This window comes from Pelophylax lessonae, assembly GCF_965119305.1.
Source record: "Pelophylax lessonae genome assembly, chromosome: 2".
NCBI classification, from domain to species: domain Eukaryota; kingdom Metazoa; phylum Chordata; class Amphibia; order Anura; family Ranidae; genus Pelophylax; species Pelophylax lessonae.
The window spans coordinates 653805182-653828567 of record NC_138769.1 but is presented as its reverse complement, the minus strand read 5'-3'; the positions used below and the strand labels follow the sequence as shown (position 1 = coordinate 653828567).

Below are 23386 nucleotides of genomic sequence, written 5' to 3'. Positions count from 1 at the left end.
TAGTGTTTGCCAGCAGGCAAGGCATGGTAGGTTTTTTCCCTAACAAATTATATGCTTCTGCTTCTTATGCTGTAACAATGGTGTTTGTTCTCTGTGGTACACCACTTCCACGTAGCTGCTAGTTGTTAAAGACCAGCTACAGTCATTGCATATATCCTAGTAATACATAAGCTATATATTCTAATCATACACTACAGGACATAGGCTGGATATTCAAAGACCCTGGGTTGTAGGCTGGTACCTTCAGGTGATTGGACATGGGCAAATCTTTGCTGGACCTGCCCCCTGGGTGTACCCCTAAAACTAGGGATGCGCCGAAATGAAAATTCTGGGCCGAAGCAGAAACCGAAAAGTCAGGATGCCCTTGGCCGAAAACCGAAAATGACTTTTCGCCCAAATGATTTAAAATAGAACAGGGGCATAAACCAGAAACAGGCAGCGAAGTACACCTGTAGCTGCCACTGTGACTTGTTGGCAAGTGGTAATTTTAATTGCCAAGGGTATTTGTATTATGCAGCATGAGGGGGATTAATGTATTGCCACTGATAGATCACTGATGCATTAGTGACCTACCAGTGGCAGTTAATTAACCCCTTTGTGCTGACACTGTCACTAATGCATCAGTGATCTATCAGTGGCAATACATTAACCCCCTCATGCTGCATAATACAAATACCATTGGTAATTAACCTCGCCTCAGCCCCCCCCCCCTAGAGTTAAAAATCCCGCCTCTGGCCAGCGGCCCGCCTCTCAGTGATGTCACTACTACGTGACTATGTATATGAACTAACACACCGGGGAGGGGGGCGGCATCTTTGACCCGTTTTCGGCCGAAATGGGTAGGCCCATTTTCGTCCGAAAATTTCAGTTGCTGAAATTTCGGTGCACCACTACCTATAGCCATACCCCACACTGTGGGACCTCTGCTCATGTCTTAAGGTGATTGATCTCTTACCCCTGCTCACTTTATGTGCATTGTTTTGTGAATGGGCCCTTAGGCTAGGTTCACGCTCAAACGGCTCTGTAAGACATGTTTTGCGCAGACATGACACCCGCACACATCTCCTGCATTTTTCTGTGCAGGTGGTTAGGGCGGCAGGAACAGGTGAGGATCCCCAGCAGGAACCACCTGCACAGATGTGAACCTAGGTTTAAAGAGTAACTCCACATTTGTTGAGAAAAAAACATTCCCCTCTGGGTGATCTCTGTACATTGCAAGGATTTTAACAAACTTTGTTACAGAATACTACCTTTTTTTATTTTGAAGATCCCAGTATGTTTCGCTGTATCTGTGTGCAAAGTGAATCTAATGAGAGTGGTTTCATAATTATCAATCAGCTGCTTCATCTGCAGGGCTCTGAGGAAAGTTTGCAGGGTCTTTCATCCATTCAGATGTGGTTTCCTGTTGGGAGTATCTCACCAAAAATGACATTTCTCTTTCGTTCATTGATGGACACAGCTCCTGTTTCTTCTTAACCATTGAGTTATACTGCCCCCTATAGGAGTAGGATACTAGGCAGGAAAAAGCTTGACTACGCCTATGGGCAGCCCCAGGGGGTATACTACACCCACACTCAGCTATAGGCACTCAGTTTTTTTTTCTGCCTAGTCAGGGGTAAGGACCTAGTTCCTTGCTGGGATCTCGGCCCTGGCAATTATTTTATTTTTTTAAATGGGTTTTTTCCTATCTTTGTTATTTTGGCTTCCTTGGATTACATCATTAGTAGACGTGGGCCATTCTTCTCGGCTCATAAGAAGCATTTTTCGTCCCTCAAGGGATAAAAGTCCTTCAGGGCCTCCCCCGGAAGTTCCAAGAGGACTTGGTCAGGCAAGCCACGAGGGACTCTTCCAGACCTGCAGACAAGGCTTCCTCTGCATGAAGGGGCACCCTCACCTGTATCTGGGGGTGGGGGAATGTCTTCGCTCATTGCTGAATCTGTGGACCTCTCTGGTACAGGTCAAGTGGGTCCACAAAGTCATTCGGTCTGGCTACAAGATTGAGTTTTGGTCTCTTCCTCCAGTAAGGTTCTTCCCTTCCAACCTGCACTTGTCCTCAGATCACTTACGGGGTCACTTTGGGGCAGTGCAAGACTTGTTACTTCATGGGGTGATTGCCCTGGTTCCAGCTTTGGACTGTTTTCAGGGGTTTTACTCAAACCTGTTTACAGTTCCCTGGAAGGAAGGCAAGGTATATCAATTCTGGACCTCAAGGCGCTAAACTGCTTTGTGTGTGTACAGAAGTTACGAATGTAGTCCATCCGCTCGGTAGTGGAATCCCTGCATCTCGGGGATTTTCTTGCTTCTATTGACATCAAGGATGCCTACCTTCTCATTCCAATATGTGCCGGTCATCGGTGCTCCCTCCACTTTGCCGTGGGCGAGGAGCATTATCAGTTTGTAGCGTTTTACCTTTGGTCTTGTCTCCGCTCCTTGGGTCTTCACAAAGAACCCTGGTGCTAGCATTGTTGCGTCAGTGGGGGATTGCGTTACTGGGATACCTGAATGATCTTCTTCTGTGAGCAGAGTCTCCGACTGCTTTGATGGACTCCTTAATGATTACTCTGCAATCTCTGAGGGAGTTTGGTTGGATTCTGAACCTTCAGAAGTCTTCTCTGGTTCCATCCACAAAACTTAACTATCTAGGTAGATTCGGCCTCAGCCAGAGTGTTGCTTCCTCTGGAAAAACTCCAGAAATTGCAGGAGGCAATTCAGCTTCTGTTATCCAGCAGGCAGTCATCCCTCCAGGTTTGCATGCGGGTGCTGGGCCTTATGGTGTCTACCTTTTCAAGGCGGTTCCGTTTGCACAGTTCCACACAAGATCTCTGCAAAAAAAATTCTGGTGAAATGGGACAAGAATCCACTTCTGGGTGGGGACTTGTTCTCGGCACAGCTTGTGCTCAGGGAGTCTGAACTCCGGAAGAGTCCAGACTGCTGATCAATTTACTGGAACTCTGAGCGATCAGTCTTTTCCTGGATCATTGGTCAATTTGTCTTAAGGAGTTTTCCGGTACGACTTCAGACAATGCCACGGCCATGGCCTATGTTAATCACCATGGGGGCACAAGAAGTGTCCCAGGATCCTCTGGCCGACGCCACAAACCATTAGTGGCTCCTTGGTGTTAGTATTGTCTGATATATGCCTTTCCCCCTCTCTTCCATCCTGCTTTTCAGTCGCTGGTTTTAACGGCTTGGCGGTTAAAAGCCAGGTACTGAAGGATAGAGGTTTGTCTGAATTGGTGATTCCTACGCTGTTAAAGGTTAGAAATCTACCTCTAGGAAGATCTACCATCGTATTTGGAAGACATATGTTGCGTGGTGTGAGTCTTTTGAGGTTCTCCCTCTCTCCTTTTTGGTGACTCAGATCTTGGCTTTCCTCCAATGGGGTGTTGAGCAGCGCCTGGCCTTGAGTACCATCAAGGGCCAGGTTTCGGCCTTGGCGGTTTTGTTTCCTTGGTGCGTATCTTTATCCAGGGAGCTCAAAACTTGGTTCCTCCAGTGCAGTCTCCATTACCGCCATGGGTCCTCAACTTGGTGGTGTCAGTTATCCAGGAATCTCCCTTTCGAAAATATTGGGAGGTTCCCCTGCTTGCGTTGTCACAGAAGGTGGCCTTTTTGGTGGCTATTACTTCTGTGTGCAGGGTGTCAGAGCTGGCGGCGGCGTTGTCTTGTTGTTCATCTTACCTGTTGGTTTACAGAGCTAAGATGTTTCTTCATCCCTGTCCGTTGTTCCTTCCAAAGGTCATCTCTGATTTCCATTTGAATGACAACATTGTGTTGCCTTCCCTATGTCCCAAGCCTAAACATCCTAAGAAAATTGCTCTGCATTCCCTGGATGTGGTTCAGGCAATCAGGGTGTACCTGGCAGACACGGAGCCTTTTAGGGACTCCCTATTTGTACTCACAGTTGGACCTCGAAAAGGGTAGGTCACTTCTGCTGCTGCGACCATTTTTAGATAGATCAGACAGACTATTCGATTTGGGGTCAGGTTCCTTCTTTCCCTGTTAAGGCACATTCTACTCGGGCGCTTAGTGCATCCTGGGCCTTCCTTCGTTAGGCATCAGTGATACAGGTTTGCAGGCGGTCATCTGTGCACACTTTTACAAGGTTTTAAAAAATGGATGTGGCAGCATCTGCGGATGCTTCTTTTGGCTGCAAGGTTTTGCAGGCTGCTGTTTAGAGGACCTGGTCCTCTTTGAGGGTGTATTGGTTTTTTTTTTCAGGTGAGCTCTAGTTCTGGTTGAGCTCCATTTTACCTGGTTGGCTATGGTTAGCCTTGAGAATTTTGTTTCTGCTGTTCTACCCCACCCCTCGTGTTTTGGAACGTCCCAATGTTTAAAAAGAATCAGTAGCTGTGTCCGTTAATGAACAAAAGAGAAAATAGGATTTTTGACTTAACCGTAAAACCCCTTTCTCTACTGTAAAAAAAAAACCTCCGTGGCATTGGCTTTCTTCTGACACGGCTTGTAACAAAACTGAGTGCCTATAGCTGTGTGGGTGTATACTCCCTGGGACTGCCCATAGGCGTAGTCAAGCTTTTTTCTACCTAGTGTCTTACACCTGTAGTGGGCAGTTTAACCCAATGGTTAAGAAGAATCAGGAGCTGTGTCTGTCAATGAACATCAGAGAAATAGATTTTACGGTAAGTCAAAAATCCCATTATTTTTTTATTGCAGGGTATGCCTGAAATCTGATTTGTATCTTAGTGCAGACTTCTGGGAAAATCAGTGAGCCAATCACACAAGAAGGAAATTATGTTTCTTGGGTGTGGTCAGTACACACTGTACAGCACACCTCCAGGTAGCCATATTACATTGCATTTTTCAGAAAATGAATGAGCTGCAGATTGAAATGGAAAGGTAGTTTTTAATAATATTCATTTACAATATGACTTTTGTCACAATTGTATACGCTATTTTATTTTTTTTACCCTTCAAGCTTTAAAAATTATAGATGATGGCTGATTGTTTGTTTGTCATGCACAGATGATCCACCTTCTGACTGTTCTAGTCTTAGTAAATTCCTCTCTTTGTGAATAATAACCTATAATACATCGATCTCCAAGTGCAGATAAGGACTTTGACTTTCATAATTTAGATGTTCTTGGTTAGTAACTTGTAAGGCACTGAAGCCAGTGATCCCAATGGGGTGGGGGGGAGGCAAACTCGTTAGTGGGGGGGCATGGTTAGCGAAGAAGAGCTGGCTGAGGCCACCTAACATCGTATTGTACCTTGGTTGGGTTGGTAGAGCGGCGTCTCGGATGTAGCGTTACCGATACCCCTGGGTGAGTAATTTAGAAGCCAGCACCCCTCATACCTGAGGACCGGGGAAATTTTACTCTTGATTCCAGTGGTGCTATAAGCAGCTCAGGTCACGTTGAAGCCATTGGGTCAAATAGCCAGGCAATTGTCATCTTTACAAAGAGGTCACCAATGGTAGCCCCATATGAAGCTGTAATGTTCGGAAAGCTCTGCATCATGTGTTTTTAAATGTTGAGTTGCTAGCTCAAATGCAAATGTTTGCAAATAGTGCAAATAACCATTAACAATACGTGTATAAACAAACAAATCCGATGACTTCCTGATGATGCCTTCTGGTGGAAATGCATTGAGGTCTGACTAGTGGCGTAACTTCCAGGTGCTTTACTGATGTTGCGTCCGGCTTAGGTGGCATGCACGCTGGCTCTATGAGACGACCGGCAGCGAGAATTGTAAAGTAACCCAACTAAAACAAAACTTAGCCGTGGGGACAGGCCCCCGGCAAAAAAGTGGTTATAAAATTGACAAGTCAGACAGGTAATAGATGTAAAGGTGCCTAATTTTTTTTACAAAATGTAAAAAATGGAGTAAAAAAGCCAATGAATGTCAGTCATATTAGTTAGCTATGGTACAGATCACCGCATGCAATAGGACAATCGGCCCATCACCCAACATAGATGACCACACAAAACTGACAACATGTAAACATACATATAGCTGTGCACCAATAGGGTAAAAAATAGACACATGAAAAAGTTTGTAATAAAATTAGGCACCTTTACATCTATTACCTGTCTTGACTTGTCAATTTTATAACCACTTTTTTGCTGGGGGCCTTTCCCCACGGCTAAGTTTTTTGTTTTCGTTGCTATTTGACAAGCACGATGTAGTGTGACATGGTTATACTGATGATTGATCTGGTCCCCCGATTTCTTGGGTTTTGGTATATTGTAATTTAACCAAGCTCTTCATAGAGGGCGCCCCATTATGGCACATGGGAAATGTAAGTGTACCAGCATATATTTTTTTTGATTGATCTTCTTTTTTAATAAACGTATTGCACAATTATCGTGTTATTGTTATCTCATTCTGGGTTTATGCTGCTGGTGGCATTGGATATAAGTACAAAGGAAGAGGATGACAAGTATACATCAAGGTTCGGATTAAGCATTAAAGTGGTGAGGGTCCTGGAAGCCTAAAGCTATCTGGTGAGTGGCCCCCCTTTATACTAGGTGGTGGAACACATGATTTAAGTGGAGCACAGTAAAATAAGAGCAGGTATCATTAATGCACATGTGGTGGAAAAAAAAAAGAAGTGGATTAAAAGATTTGTGCCTTGCATGAATTTTTATAATCTCCAGGACTTTTATATTGTTTTTTGTTTTTGTGTTTCTGCAATTGACACTGGTTGCACGGATTTGTTTGTACACGTATTGTTTATGGTAATTTGCACTTATGCATTTGCATTTGAGCTAGCGCCCCAACATATAAAACGCATAACATTTTGGGCATGACTTAGGCCCCTTTCACAGTCGGACTGATCGGGTCTTTCTGTCCGTTTTTCAGGCGGACCCAATCGGGCCACCCATTGACCTTTATGCAGAGGCGGATGTCAGTGGCCATTTGTCCACTGACACCCGCCTGGCATCTGATCCAATAAGATCCGCTGAAAACAGACGGATGGCGATTATGTTTGCCATCTGTCTAGTGGGTTGGATCGGATGAAAATGGGACAGGCTGTCTATTGTCATCCGATCTACCCATTGTGTTTGTGACAGGAGTCACTTTGGCTAGGGGGGGCTCGTGGAACACAGATTACTTTAGAGAGGTCAGGAAACTCCTTGTCCAGCTTCCCCGGCCCCCCCTCTTATGTATAAGTCACCTTGTGTCTATTAGGGGCACAGGGTGACCAAGAACCCCAGTCAGGTCTGCACTAATCTGACTTGCTGTACAACCACACCGCATTTCGTGTTACCCCAGTTATCCTGGGTTCTATATGTGTGGTTTGTGTTGAAAGAGTGAAGGGCCTCCTTCGCTTGGGACAATAATATTTCTGGACAGTGTCCCTCAAGAGATATATAAAGATAGACAATTTGACTTTTCAGATTGCTTGAGTGTGTTTGGAGTCTCTCGTAGACCCTTGCTAGATAGTGAGGTGGAGAGAGGTTTGTTATTGGTAAGGACCTGTATTCCATTGTTCTATTGTTTCTGTCTGCCTTAAGATCAACCTATTATGGGATGTATATGTGGATTGGCTGCTAAGGGGGAGGGGGGGGGTTGTCCAAAGTGTATATCTCTTTGTGCCCGTGTTTGAATAAAACAGTTTTTATTCTGGTTCACTCCAAAACTGGTACTGTTTAGTTCTTGGGGTAACTATAGCCAGATTCACAGATTTCGTGTTCCAGAACTTGGGAAGCAGCTTCTTGGTGGAGATACCCAGTCGGGGTGTCCGGTTCCATCACAGTGGCGAGCGGGATTCTGCCAGGCCCGTCTCAGCACAGTGAGTGGAGATGGAGCTGTCATCTGCCTGCTCAGCAGGGTTCAACAAGGCAATCCCAGCTGAGCAAGTGGAGTCCGTCCAAACGGATCCGCCTAATGTGAATGGGCCCTTAAAATTGATGGCAGCAGCTGATTGATAATCACTGGTAGAAATTGAACACAGGGGGTGCAATTCTGCATCATAGACACTGACAACAGCAGAGTCTGTAAGCTGCTACCATAGCATTAAGTCAGGAACCAGAGCCCTGTTTGACCGGCTGTTTACAACCGATACTGTAGTTCCATTTTTGTATACTTTATTTCACTTACCCTCTTCCCTTTGACTCAATTGGACCTAATTTTTTTTGTCCCTATCTTACCTCTTTTAATTTGATAAACATGGACGTCTTGACCATAAACACTCTGGATATACAAATATGCAAGATATTGTTATCATAAAAAATATACTGTATTATCCTGTTGTATGTGTAAAGTCTGCTTTTGTTTAAAGCCAAATATGTGTTTTATTCACCCCGTTAGTAGCTAGATTAATTCCCTTCTATGGTAGAGAGTTACCTATGCACTGAGCTCAGGATAGCACAGGTGTTATTTTTAGCTCACTCACATTTCACATCATATATGTGTCTGTCAATCCTATTTCTGTCAATTCCTTTTAGATGTCAGTTGCGTATCCTCAAAATACCTTGTTCCTGCTGCTTTTTTTAGCCATATTGGGCCTTTCTTTCTCTCTTACTTTAGTACAAGACAATTATATCCTGCCTGAGCAGAAGATAGATAAGAATAACATACTGCATGCAGGGGTCTTTTCTATACAATGGTAAATCAGTATTACAGTGTGAAGTGCCTGTATAAGAAGCTTTAATTAGAATTCAGTATAATATTCTCTAATTCTATAAAAATAAAGTTATTCCTGCCAGTAAAGGTGAATGGGTTCACGTTCCTTTTTTCTTTTTTTAGAATTGACAATTTTTATTAAATTTTCTTTTATAATACCAAAAAGAATATAAGCATAACAAAGGACATCGTATATTGTCAACCGCTGACCAAATTTCAAGAGAAATAAAAATCTAAGTGTGTTTTATGACTTGTCCCTGCAAATTAGCAGTAGATAACAGTTGCAACATGTCCCTTAAACCATATAAAGAAAAACAGTCAATCACAGTGGTCTCCAAACTGTGGCCCAGTGGCTGGATGTGGCCCTTTGCTTGCTTTTATCTAGCCCTTGGGGCACTATTTTATCCACTGACACAAACAATGGAACATAATTCCCCCCCCATCTGACACCAACAAAGGTACACAATTCCTCACAAAGACCCAATGATGGGGCACAATTCCTCCCAATGATACCAATAATAGGGTTCTATTCTTCAAAATGAGATCCATAATGGAGCCAATGACACCAATGATGGGGCTCTATTCTTCATAATGGGACCAATGACATCATTAATGGGGCACAATTTCTCCCAACGATGGGGCAAAATTTCTCAGACACCAAAGATGGTGCATTGTTTACTTCACTGATGCTGGGACAATTTCTACTCCCAATGGCCACAGTCCGGCCCCCTGAAAGTCTGAATACTAGACCCATGGTCTAGTATTATAAATATCCATCAAACCTAATCTCAAAAGGGCCGTTTGAAGCAGAACAAGGCCCAGGGATAAAGTTCAGTACCCAGAAGGATGCCCTTGTATAGAAACCAGAGAACAGAGAAAGCGAGAGAAAAGGGGGGGAAGGGAAAGACCTAAGATCTTTGCTCCTGGGGGGTATAGAGCTCCAAAACTACAACCAGCAAGTGTCAGTAGAGCCTCCTGAGGGGCCCTCTCGCAAAAAATGCCATGAATCCCAAATCTCATTATGATGCTCTCCTGTATTGGCAAGATGTGCAGTGAGTGCTCCATAATCTTCACATCCTTGCAGGTTCCTTTGTTTCAAAGCTAACGTGATCCCGGTCAGCTTTTGTTTGATACTTGTCATATTAATATATCTTGTACAGTATAGGATACAGGGAATAGTAAGCTATTGTTTGTGTCACTGGCAAGAATTATGCCCCCATTGTTGGTGTCAGAAGGAGAAATAGTGCCTTAAGGGCTGGATAAAGTAAAGCAAAGTTTGGAGACCACTGATCTAGAGGTTGGAGCTCAATTCCAGTGTTTGCTGGTGATACCAAATTATGCAGGGAAATAATTCAAAAGTTACACATGCAAAATACACATCTTCAATGACTGAAAAGGATCAGGGGGTACGCGCAAATCACACTTGGCAATAGCATGCAGTGCCAAGCCGTAGCATGATGGCTAAATACTGGAATGCATTAAAAAGGACATACATTCCAAAGATAAACCAATAATTATATCCCTTTACAAAACACTGGCTTGGCCTCATCTTACAGTTGCATCTTATACCTTGCAGTTCATATTTGGTTACCAGTCCTCAGAAAAGATCCTCCCCTAAATTAGAAGGTTTTCAGCGAAGGGCAATAGAATCAAGTGGGTGGAGGACTTTCGCTGTGAGGATACATTTACATAGATTAGCGGACTCCGTGTGTGAAAAAGCCCAAAGAATAATTGCACGTTGCATGAAATAATGCTTTTTTTTTTAAATCTGCCTGGAGTTTAGCTTTAAGCCAGGCATGTCCAACCTGCGGCCCAGAACCGCAGGCAATGCGGCCCACTGCCCCCTGACAATCTTTTTGCTGGGGAGGAAGGAATTCGGGTTGGGGGCACAGCCACAGCAGCTTCCAACTAACGGTAGGCAGAGGCTTGGGGGGGGGGGGGAGGAGGCGAGCATGTGCAGTGTTTCTGACTCCTATCACCATGACCACTTCAAATCACTGAAGTGGTCATGGTGGTTAGAGTGTTCCTTTATTGTCTCTCAGAAGAAGTAAACCTCTGTATACTAATTCCATTTAATTTGATCCTCTAGTTGTGTTAAATTAGTGCGGGGGGCGCAGCGGCATTTTATTACATGCCTTAACTATAGTCTATATTTTATATGCGGCCTGAGAAAATTTCTCTACACTCAATGTGGCCCAGAGAGGCCAAAAGGTTGGACACCCATGCTTTAAGCAGTCACTTTCACTGCATGTGTGTACTATAGCTACTGAATTGAATAGTGAAGATATATCCTTTATCGGAAATAAAAAATCAGCTTTGACTTCCTGTTTAATAAAAATATAAGCAGTTCTTCTTCCAAGTTCTATTAACCCTATAGTCCTTTGTCCTGTAAACTTGCTCTGCCTGCTGTAGAGAATCCTCACTTCCTCATAGTGGGGTGACTTTGTCCTTGACAGTGGTAGAAATGATAGGAAATTAGCACAGCCAGTTTCATGAGAAACCGGTGATGATTCAGCCGTCTTTGGGAGCCTTTAGACCTCAGCAGTTCCCTGGCTGATAGAAAGAATTTCAGTAAAGCTACACGCATCCCTAGTATGATCAAACTGATATGAGCAGCTTAAAATATTGAAAGATATCATTCTGTGTGTAACGCATCTATATAAAATAGGAGTTTCACTTTTTGAAATGAATTACTGAAATTAACTTTTTGCTGATATTTTAATTTTATGAGGTGTGTGTTTGCAGAGTAGGCTCAGAGATTTGATGGTGCTGAAACCATGGACCACACAGAACTGCACAGGGCCATTTAGAAGATGAGGATGGTGAAAACTAGAGCCACTCATGTGCTAGGGCAGCTAGGCTATATTGCTGAGTTAGTTTAAATGAAAAATGCCCATTATTGACTCTAGTGCTAGAATAAGGTCATTTCTCTTTGTATTCTCCTGTCATAGTCTTTGAAACTCTGTAATTCTTTGACTCTTAATAGAAAGCCAATAGGAGAGGTCCTAAATCAGGATTTCCAGAAGGGACCCCCAAGGGTCATTAGGATTTTTTATTGGGGGGGGGGTTGATAAAATAGCTGGGGTCAGAAAATGCCTTGGGGAAAATAAGTGGTTTATAAATTTATATAAGGTCCATTTAAGCCTTGGAGGTCTCTGTAGAGCTTAATGCCAATCTCTAGTCCTGAGATGGGGTGGCTAGCAATAGATGGTCAGCCAACACTGAGAGCAGCCGTGAGTTGTTTCTATCAGTTGTGGTTTCTGGCCTTATTTCCCAGTGTGCTCTGTTTTTTGGGTCCATGATCTTACACCCCCCTGACTTTGGGAAGGATTTGCATAAATGTTTTTACTGTGTACCCACCTCAAACTCTGTTGGGGAGCCAGAGAGTACACCACCTGTTGGAGAGCCAACAATCTGAAACTTCATTAATTGTTGACCTGAAGAATTTGGGGTCTCCTGGACTAGACGACTAGACTAAACCCCTGACAGTTACTTTACAGGAAAACTTTTGTGTCTGTACATTAAAAATGATTTTGAACACTGGAACTTTTAAAGCCAAGTGTCAGGAGAACACATAGGTAAAAGTAGGAATCAACCAATATCGTTTTTTCAGGGCCGATACCGATACTGATTTTCTGGCCACCCTTCAGGCCGATAGCCGATATTAAGTGCAGATATTCTGCACATTTAAAGTTTTTTTTTTTTTTTTCCTTTTTTACACTCTACTTTTTAAACCATTTATTTTTATTTTTTTATCACTTTTATATAGGCAGTGACAGTTCAAGACCACAAACCCCTCGTCTGCACGTAAAAGCATTCAAAACGCCTAGTTTGGCTGTTTTGAATGCTCTTCTTTTTTTTTTTTTTTTAAATCTGGCGCCTTTAGGGCTCCAGTACCCAGGTTTTTACATCAGGGACCCGATCAGAGCCTGATGCGGCTTTGTTCAGGTCTTCAGCCAGCCGGTGGACATGCCAGCTGGTCGTTCGGCATTCCTTCCCTTCTCGCTTCTTGTAATGACAATCGAGCAGCTTCTCAGCCACATCGGCTGTCATTACAAGAAAGCCCACCATTCGCTTGTAGCTGCAGGCATCATTCTGGTACTACCACTTTAAGCAATATCAATCATATCGGCAAGTTTGTTACCAATACTTCATAAAAAGGGAATATCGGCCTCCAATAATTGACCCCACTGATTAATCAGTCGATCCCTAGTTAAAAGATCTAGTTTCAAAATACATTCTGCTTTCTTCTCTAGTTATAAATTAACAGGTTTCCCAGAAATAATTAGGTTTGTGTGTTTTTTTTATTATTGGTGTTGGTTTCCCCCCAATGCTCTGTTTTTCTCTCGCAACACAAAAAAAACATGCTATATAGCAGTGATGGCAAACCTTTTTGAGCCCGAGTGCCCAAATTGCGACACAAAACCAACTTATTTTTTTCAAAGTGCCAACACTGCAATTTGTAACAGCCACAAGGGACTCTCACCAATCCCAGGGACACAGCAACAATGCTTCCTCCGAACAGATGTCCAAAACTGGCACTGCAAGGGCGGTATCCTGGCAGCCTTCCTGTCCCCTGGCTCACAATGTGCTGCTTCAGTCTCTCTCCCTTGAAGCAATGGCTCCTCTCTCTCTCTCTCTCTCTCTCTCTCTCTCTCTCTCTCTCTGGGTGGTGAAATTGGGCTGGACATTAAAATAGACCCATAGTCTTCCGGGAACTAAATGTCCCATGGTGCACTTGTCAACCTCCTCATTGGTCCCTGGCTGCAGCCAATGGGGAGGCAGGAGGAATCAGAGCGGGCGGCGATCTCTGCAAGCGCCACTCTGTCCCTGTCCAGCACTTCTTGACAGAAGAAGTGGGGCGAGTGGGGGAAATACACTAACAGCCTACACTCGCTTCTCCCCTTGTCACATCGCTGCTGCACTTCTCACTCCCCGAGCTTCGCCATGCGGGGGGATCTGGGCTGGACAAAAGGACCCATAGACTTCCAGGACTACATATCCCATGATGCACTTGTCAAGCTCCTCATTGGTCCCTATCTTCAGCCAGTGGGGAGGCAGTAGGAATCGCAGTGGCGGCAATCTCTGCAAGCGCCCCTCTGTCCCTGTCTAGCGCTGCTTGAGAGAATTGGGGTGAGTGGGGGAAATATACATATAGCCCACGCCTGCTTCTCCCCTTGTCACAGCGCCACCGCTGTGTGGGGGGAGGGAGGATTAGAGAGCGCAGGCATCAGCGGTGGCAGCTTCCCAGCATAGCTCGCGTGCCCACAGAGAGGGCTCTGCGCGCGCGCCATAGGTTCGCCATCACTGCTATATAGGGTACAACTTGCATAGCCCTCCATTCACCCACGTTGTATAGCCAAAACTTTTTTCTGTTTTGGACAATGTAGGGAAGGATTAGAACCCCTATCGTAGTCAAGTTACAATAATTGCCTCATGACAACCTAATCTTTTGAGTCCATTCACCTTTTATGGTGTTGCTCCGTGGCTGATCTAACCAGTTAGGTGGTGTTCTGTTCAGCTCTTCCTTCCTCTCCAGTATTGGAAATTCTGCAGCTTTCCCATCAGTAAGGAAGAAATTTTAATCAGATGCAAATTGCATGTTCAGGATTCTGCTGCAGTTCTGCTGAGGTGTCATTAGTGGCAGACTCTCGGATGTGACATGGGCCGAATGTTGAGCTTCCTAAAATCTAACTCTACCCTTTACTTTTAAACTTCTGACCCTAACATTTTATGACACCTGGTCACCAACTTTAAAAATATGCAAGTTAATTTTCTATGAAAAGAAACTGCAGGTCAAAGCACAGAAAGATTAAGTAGTGCTCACTTGGAGTGTTTTTTTTTTTTTTTTTTTTTTTATTTTATTCGCTCAGTGTGCCTCTGAACTTTAAAAATGTAATGCTTCAAGAGAAATCAATTTCCTTGCATTATTTTCTTCCTCCTTGAATGTCCTAGCTCTCTTTTTCTGAAAGTGTCTGATTTACTCTGTGCTACCCTAGATCCTCTGCCCCCTAAATGTGCAGGGGCTGCTCACATCATGTCTAAGCATTGCCCAGTAGCACTCTTGGGGCTTTTGGAGGCCTTTTATTGATAAATAATATGCATATTATAGTGGCATGTGGAGGAACTGATGCCCTTCATTTCCCTCCTGCAGCTGCTGAATATCTGCGGGAGGGAGAGGAGAAGCAGGTATTCAGCAGCAACATGGAGGGATCAGTTCCTCTACATGCCGTTGCCACCCTATCCAGGCGTACAGGGATGTCACAGGGGCCCCCTGGAGCATGGGGCCGGGTCGCAATGGCCCCTGTACTTACGCCCCTGGGCATATCAAGCCAAAAATAATAGCAAATGCAATATATAGGAGGTGGTGATTACCCACACCTGAGAAGTGACACATGCAAAGGTTCTTGGGAACTGTGGACTTCAGCCTACCCCACGCGGGACACACGGGAACTTTAAAGCCTTGTTTGAGACGATAAATAATCAGACATTTTATTTTCTTTTTACAGGAATTTATTTTATCTGAAGATTATAACAAAATGAACCCAACAAGAACATATCAAGGTAAGAAATGGCTTTACCCTTTCTGTTTTGAATTTGGTATGAAGACGGGAAATTCTGTCTTTTGAATTATGCAAGCCATGCATGGCTGACATTTTTATATTGGCAACAGTCGGGTGTACTGCCCTTTCTCCTAATAAACCCTGGCTACAATTTTGTATTTCTTTCAGCTCGTTTGACAAGTAAATTGCAGGGAAATGCATCCCCTTTCTGTGCACCTCACCCCCCCCCCCCCCCATAATTTTGTTCCCATACAACACTGCATATAATGGCAATAGTAGTGCCCATAATCCCCTCTAGTGTAAATCCCTCGAAGTATATCCCCCCCCCCCCCCATATAAATCCCCTCAGTGTAAAAAAAAAAAAAAAACATGTAAATCCCCACATTGTGTACTGACCCCAATGTAATCCACCTAGTGTTATTGCACAAGTGGAATGCCCCCAATGCAATCCCACCAGTGTAATTCCTCTAGTTTGAATCCCCAAAGTGTGATTTTTCTCTCCTCCTCTGTCATCTGCACCTCCACTTGGCCAACAAGTATTTCAGCCGAAAAATAAAATAAAAAAAGGCCGGTTAAAATCAGATGCCCTTGCAGAGGTAGTGCTACACATAATACAAGAATAAATAGAAAATGAGATACTTACTGGTACAAACTAATTCCAAACTCTGGCCGCCGCTTCTCTTACTAAAACAGTAAGTAGCATCATCTTTGCGATTTGTGTATGAAGAAATAGGAATTTCCAGACGCAATGTATGCAACGATGAACACGCTCAGCAATATGCCTGAAAACTGGAATAGTATCCAGGAGTCACGTGGGATAAAAATCTCTGAGAAACGATGAAAGTATTTTGGAAACAATCAATCTGCAAAGAGAAGAAAAAAGATGATTAGTTTACAGTTTTAGTTTTCCTTAAAGTGGTTGTAAAGCTCAGACATGAAATGTGAACACGGCACATATTTCTCTATTGTTTACTTGTCCCTCTCCAAAGCTTTGAGTGTCATTTCTCTCTGGTGCTTTGTTCCTCTGTTATCAGTAGGAGTCATATCTGACAAGTTTTCCTGACACCAGAGATAAAATGGTGACATGGGAGGAGAGATTAGCGCACAGCCTGTGTATTCACAGCACAGCTCTGCATGGTTGCTCTGTGAAGGGGGTGGGTGTCCTTTTCCTCCAATCAGCTCTCCCACAATGTAAAAGGCCTCTACCTGCAGCTCCTCGCCCCCTGCTCTGTACTACTCACAGATAAAAATAGATTTTCTTTTAATTTTGCACTTTGAACGGATGTAAAACTTATGTAGGTGTTTCATCTCATCTCTGTGTATCCTCTGAGACCAGTCACTTCACTGGGTATTTGACAGGCTTTACAACCACTTTATATATTACACAAAATAGCTACAACTGTCAATTGGAGTATCATTATACTGATTGCATCTACTGATTGGGGGATTCCCATCCCTTCCCTGTGACACTGATTATAATGTTCACCAATCTCACTGTATATACCCCCTGTGACACTGATCATGGCATGAATTGCTCCCTGTTTAGTCTTTGTGTCATTTTCTAAACCTGAGGTGTTGATTTTCTCCATGGTTTAGAGCTACAGAGGAGTTCTTGTGCTAAAATCATGACATTGCTTCCGTGTTACTAGATCCGAGACCCGATCAAAGCCGATTCCGGCTTTGCTCGGGTCTCCGGCCAGCTGGCGGACATGTCAGCTGGTCTTTCAGGTCTCCCGGTGGGATGGAGCGACGGAAGTGGATTTGCCGCATTGGTTGTTATCACAAGAAAGCCGACCGTCTGCTCTAGAAAACTATCACCCCAGTACAACCCCTTGAAGTTAAAGGATGCATATTTGTGTTACGTTGGCATGAAGGGGTTAAATACAGTGCGCAAACCTTTTATTGGAATATAAATTCCTCCCTGAGGAGAGCAGGCTGCCATGAGAGGAGAACACAACCCTTTCAGTCCTATGAGTGTGGGAACACGGGGAGGTCATGTCCTATGAGTGTGGGAACACGGGGAGGTCATGTCCTATGCGCGTGGGACACGGGGAGTCATGTCCTATGCGCGTGGGACACGGGGAGTCATGTCCTATGCGCGTGGGACACGGGGAGTCATGTCCTATGCGCGTGGGACACGGGGAGTCATGTCCTTTGAGTGTGGGGACACGGGGGGTCATGTCCTTTGAGTGTGGGGACACGGGGGGAGCATGTCCTATGAGTGTGGGGACACGGGGGGAGCATGTCCTATGAGTGTGGGGACACGGGGGGAGCATGTCCTATGAGTGTGGGGACACGTGGGGGGAGCATGTCCTATGAGTGTGGGGACACGTGGGGGGAGCATGTCCTATGAGTGTGGGGACACGGGGGGGGGGGAGCAAGTCCTGTGAGTGTGGGGACACGGGGGGGGGGCAAGTCCTATGAGTGTGGGAAAAGGGGGGGGGGGAGCATGTCCTATGAGTGTGGGGACACGGGGGGGAGCATGTCCTATGAGTGTGCGGACACGGGGGGGGGGGGGGAGCATGTTCTATGAGTGTAGGGACACGGGGGGGGGGGGGAGCATGTTCTATGAGTGTGGGGACACGGGGGGGAGGGGAGCATGTCCTATGAGTGTGGGGACACGGGGGGGGGGGAGCATGTCCTATGAGTGTGGGGACACAGGGGGGGGGGGGAGCATGTCCTATGAGTGTGGGGACACAGGGGGGGGGGAGAGCATGTCCTATGAGTGGGGGGACACGGGGGGGGGAGCATGTCCTATGAGTGTGGGGACACGGGGGGGGGGGGGACATGTCCTATGAGTGTGGGGACACAGGGGGAGCATGTCCTATTAGTGTAGGGACACGGGGGGGGGGGTTCTTGTCCTATCATTGTGGGGATTCGGGGGGGGGGGTTCTTGTCCTATGAGTGTGGGGACATGGGGGCTCATGTCCTAGCAGGATGGGGGGGGTCTCATGTCCTATCAGTGTGGTGACACCGGGGGGCCTCATGTCCTATCAGTATATATGACCTCTGTGACTCCAATCATAAGATTCTCCTTTACAACTCTATGACCCCAGTCACAAATCTACAACTTGTGTATCCTCCTCCTGCCTCTCTCCATAGTCCCTTCGTTCCCTGTGACACCGATTATAATGTTCACTGATTTCACTGTATATACCCCCTGTGACACTGATCATGGAATGAATTGCTCTCTGTTTAGTCTGTGTCATTTCCTAAACCTGAGGTGTTGATTTTCTCCATGTACACAGTGGAGTTGAATCGACTGTCATTTGTATAGTGGCTTGTGATATTCTTTTTCTTTCTTAGTCAGTGCAATTCAGTACAAGAGGGTTAGGATGGCCCTGCTCCTGCGAGCTGAAGGGCCACCATTGACCTAGATCAGGGTATAAGTACATACCTGTATGGTACTGTGTGCATGCACCATGTTATCCTGAGGACGATGATGATGGTGGTGATGACGACAGACATCCCAACCTGCAAAAACTCATTTCAGGGAGGTACTCTGTACCCCCCCCCCCACCAATTTAACACGACTAGAGGATGATCAAATGAAATGGAATCAGTATACAGAGGTTTTCTCCTTCTGAGAGACAATAAAGGAACACTCTAACCACCATGACCACTTCAGTGATTTGAAGTGGTGATGGTGGTAGAAGTCAGGAACACTGCACATGCTGGGATACTTACAATTATATTTTACTGCTGGTGGGTACCGCTGGCTGTGCTTGCTTGCTGGCTGTGCTTGCTTGCTGGCTGTTCTTGCTTGCTGGCTGTGCTTGCTTGCTGGCTGTGCTTGCTGGTGGGTACTGCTGGCGGTTACTGCTGGCGGTTACTGCTGGCGGGTACTGCTGGCTGTGCTTGCTGGCGGGTATTGCTGGCTGTGCCTGCTGGTGGGAAATGCTTGCTCCTCTGAGACACATGATCAATGAAGTGTGAGGAGCGGCGCTGGAGGAAGGATGAAGAGCCGATGCTTCCTGTATCTCACCTCTCACAAGAGGAGTGCATTTCATATCACTCCGCCTGTTACGGGACAGAGCTGGAACTATACAGGAAGCATCGGCTCTGTTCTGATAGCCGGGATATCGCGCTGCACTTGCAGGTGTCAGGGAGCCGCAGCTCAAATGCGGGAGACTCCCGTACCTCATAGGAGACTTAAGATGTCGGTAAAGGCAGAAAAGGGTATCCATCATTACAATTTCTGTTTAATCACATTACCCAGTGCATTACTGTCATTTTTATACAATGTCCTCCATTGGGTGTACAGTATATGGTGTAAGATACAGCCCTGTCATTTAGAGATGCAGACAAATATATTCAGCAATTTTTGTGCTTAGGGCAGCATGGAGGATGCTCTGTTATTACATTCAGTTTATGCCCATTACACTCCAGTGGCAGGGCTGTCAATAGAGAAAGCAGTGACTGGGTGTGGCCAGATGCTGGTTGAGAAGCTAGTGAGTCAGCAGTGACTATGCTGATAGCCACGCCCCCTGCAAACATTTTCCATCCCACTGTAGTGCAGATAGGCACAGCCAGCATGAGAGCAGCAACTCTGCTCTGAATTCAAGGGCAGTGCAGCATTGTTGCCACATCACACAAAGCTGCAATATGTGGGCTTCACTGGCAGGATTAACAGGTATTTGTGGGACTTTGCAAGAGGACTAAGAAAAATGTCAGTGTGGATGCACTTATAATGGAATATATATAGTTGTGTGTTTACACTTGTGGTTGGGAACATAACCAGGATTGTCTCACCTCCTGCACCTTCCAAAAACCCCACTCCTCTGATGGGAAAGTTTCAAAGCAAAATCCTCATCCAAACTTGGTGAATGAAATTGCAAAAAAGAAAAAAACACATTTACAGAAGGTTTAAGGTTGATGTCAGATGGGCAATTCTGTCACTAGAAATAATCCACTTTCTAAGCAGCTTTCGTGAAAGCCCAACTCCAGGAAATGTGAAAGTTAGTAGTAACTACTTGCTTAGTCGAGAAGAGCATAAAAGCACTTTAACCTACCTGATCCTCCGCTCCTGCGGGAGATGGGGCTCCCTGATGCTTTGGCAGTGGACTTAATCCTTGCAGTGCAGTCATAGCAAAATATATATTTTTAGTTTCCCAGAGTTAGGATTGAAATCTTTAAAACCTTTAGCTCCAGATTGGGAATGTTTTGGGGTTAATTTATTTCTCTGCGATGTGTTAACATGCAATGCGTTAAGGCAGCTCATTTAAAATCACCCAGACTGCATTAACACAATGTGGAAGTGTAACGGGCCCTAAAGCTACAACCAGTATCTTACCAAGATCTGCTATCAGAACGCCCAGCCTGGAGACACAACATGCTTCAAGAAAGTTACTTGAAGCTTTTGAAGTGCTCTGAGGGCCAGTTCACATACCCACACAGGAATGCACAGCGTTCTTATGCGGTTATGTGCGTCGCAGTTTCTGTCCATTCGTTTTAAATGTGGTAAAATCGCACCACACTACAAATAGTGCATGCACTACTATTTAAAATGTACTGCAAGGGATCGCATGGTACAAAGTAGGGAAGGCCGATATATTGAGGGCCGATATTGACTTTTGCCGATATATCTGTATCGGCCCCGGAACTGGCCAATATTCCACATATTGCTCATGTAAGGGTAAAATGATGTCACCTAGCATAATTCCGTTTAGAAATTTTATTGAATATGCCACTCACATATGTACAAATTAAAGATATAAGCAATTCCACATTAGCAGATCTGCTGGCAGATCGGTATCTCTCACCCACTTGCTGTAAGTGATACCCGGATGATACCGCTCTGTCCGGCATACAACGACGATCTCGGAGGTCACGTGACCACGCACGTGACCTCCGAGATTGTATGCCGGTATCACCCGGATACAGCAAGTGGGTGAGAGACGGATTGATATCGGGTGGGTGGGAGAGTGAGCGGGTGAGAGACAGAGCAGTATTGAGTAGATGCTGAATGGAGCGGTATCACCCGGGTATCACAGCAAATTGTATTCATTCATTTTCATTGTAATTGATTGATTTAGTTGATTTTTGTTAAATTATATATTTGTAAAACACACAATGTGGCCCTCAAAGTGAAAAGTCTTGTGACCTCTGATGCAGTCAACGAAAACCTTGGGCTGTTCTCAGAGGCCTAACTAGAACCTTTTGGGGCCCAGTGCAAAAAACCATAAGGAACCCCCCCCCCCCCCCCCCACACACACCTCTGCACCTCCCAACATCCTCCGTATTCCCCAGCACACCTTCATATCCCCAACATGTCTTCGTAACCCCCAGCAAGCCTCTGTACCCCCCCCCCCCGCACCTCCCAACATCCTCTCTATCCCTTCAGCACACCTTTTTACATCGCAGCAAGTCTTTGTAACCACCAGCACTCTTCTGTACCCCCAGCACATCTATGTACCTCCAAAGAAACATCTATGTACTCCACTGTATATCTTTGCTCTCTCCACACCCCTAACACACCTCTGCACCTCCAACCCCCAGCATATCTGTGTACCCCCCTCTAACACGCACAACAATGTACTTTCAGTATCCTCTCTACAACTTCTCCCCCAGAAGTATATCATCACAGAATATTTAATCTCAGTCATTCAGTGCACTTTTGCAGTGCACCTGGACATATGTGTTTATCAAGTAGTTGTCAAGCAGAGTTGTCCTTGGGTTCTTTAGGGCCCTTTCACACGGGCGCTCCGTATGTCCGCAAATCATCCTATTTTTTTGCGGATGATTTGCGGACATAATGTAAGTCTATGGCACTGCGGATGTCAGCGGAATACCATCCGCTGACATCCGATTTTCTTCCTGTCAGTTCTGTTCCGTTTTTTGGAACTGAACAAAACCCTATTTTTGTTCCGTCCAAAAAACGGAAAGGAAGGAAAATCGGATGTCAGCGGTGTCATCCGCTGACATCCGCAAACCCCCATAGACTTACATTATGTCCGCATATCATCCGCAAACGGATGGGATGATATGCGGGCACACGGAGCGGATGACAGAAATGTCATCCGCTCCGTGGGAAAAAAAAAAAAGGACCGCAGCGGAGCTCTCACACGGAGCAGCCGTGTGAAAGAGCCCTTACTGTGCTCTCTGAGCTTAACTTTAAGGCTGCATTCACACTTGAGCGTAGCATTTTTTACCGCGATTTTACCGCGATTTTTACCGCGATTTTTTCAGGCGTTTTTCATTGACATCTATCAAAAACGCTGGTAATCAGCCCAAAAAGAAGCTCAAGTACTTTTTTCAGCTACAGGCGTTTTGCAAAACGCTCAGATGTGAACAGGGGCCATTTAAATTAATGGGGTTTTACTTGTTGGGCGTTTTGGAAGTGTTTCTTTTGAGCGTTTTTGGAGCTGAAAACGCCCAGGTGTGAATGGAGCCTAAAGACTAACTCCACTTTTTGTTTAGAAAAAAAAAAACAATCAACAAAACAATCCAACCAATGGATGCATGGAATAACCTTCCTGCAGAAGTGGTAGCTGCAAATACTATGAAGGAGTTTAAGCATGCATGGGATAGGCATAAGGCTATCCTTCATATAAAATAGGGCCAGGGACTATTCATAGGATTCAGATATATTGGGCACACTAGATGGGCCAAATGGTTCTTATCTACTGACACATTCTATGTTTCTATGTTTAATCCCCTCTGGATGACCAGTGTACATTGCAGGGATTTTAGCAAATTTTGTTGCAAATTCCTACCTTTTGTTCTGAAAAAATAGCTGTTTGTTTGACTGTGTCCATGTGCACAGTGAATCTGTATGCGAGTGGTTTTATAATTACCAATCAGCTGCTGCACTTGCAGGGCTCTAATGAAGAAAGTGGCAGGGTCCGCATCCCTTTTTAGATGTTCTTTCCCTTTGGGAGTATCTCACCAAAAATTACATTTTTGTTGCAGGGGATGCTAAAAATCTGACTTGTATCTTAGTGCAGCCTTCTGGGAAAATCAGTAAGCCAATGACATTTTCAGGGGCGGTCTGTTCACCATCTGTGTTGAGAACCGCTCCAGGTACCTATATTGCATTGCATTTTACAGAAAATTACAGTGATGCAGATTGAAAAGGAAAGGTCATTTTTAAAAACCTTCAATTACAATATGACTTGAGTAGCATTTGCATACAATAAATTATTATTTTGAAGTGAAAAACTATGCTTGTGCCTTTCTTTCACCCACCTTTTTGCTGCCTATCATCCTGCATATTCCTGAACAATGTAAGAGCG

General features: G+C 44.9%; 1 protein-coding gene across 2 annotated transcripts in view; it reads left to right on the top strand.

Annotated features, from left to right (window-relative positions):
* Window positions 1-23386, top strand: part of WDFY2 (WD repeat and FYVE domain containing 2) — a 193088-nt gene that overhangs the window by 60305 nt on the left and 109397 nt on the right. For both annotated transcript variants that reach the window (XM_082244711.1, XM_082244712.1), the window contains exon 4: window positions 15099-15153. In XM_082244711.1, coding sequence (XP_082100837.1) covers window positions 15099-15153 — 55 coding nt within the window. The remainder of the gene's footprint in view (window positions 1-15098; window positions 15154-23386) is intronic.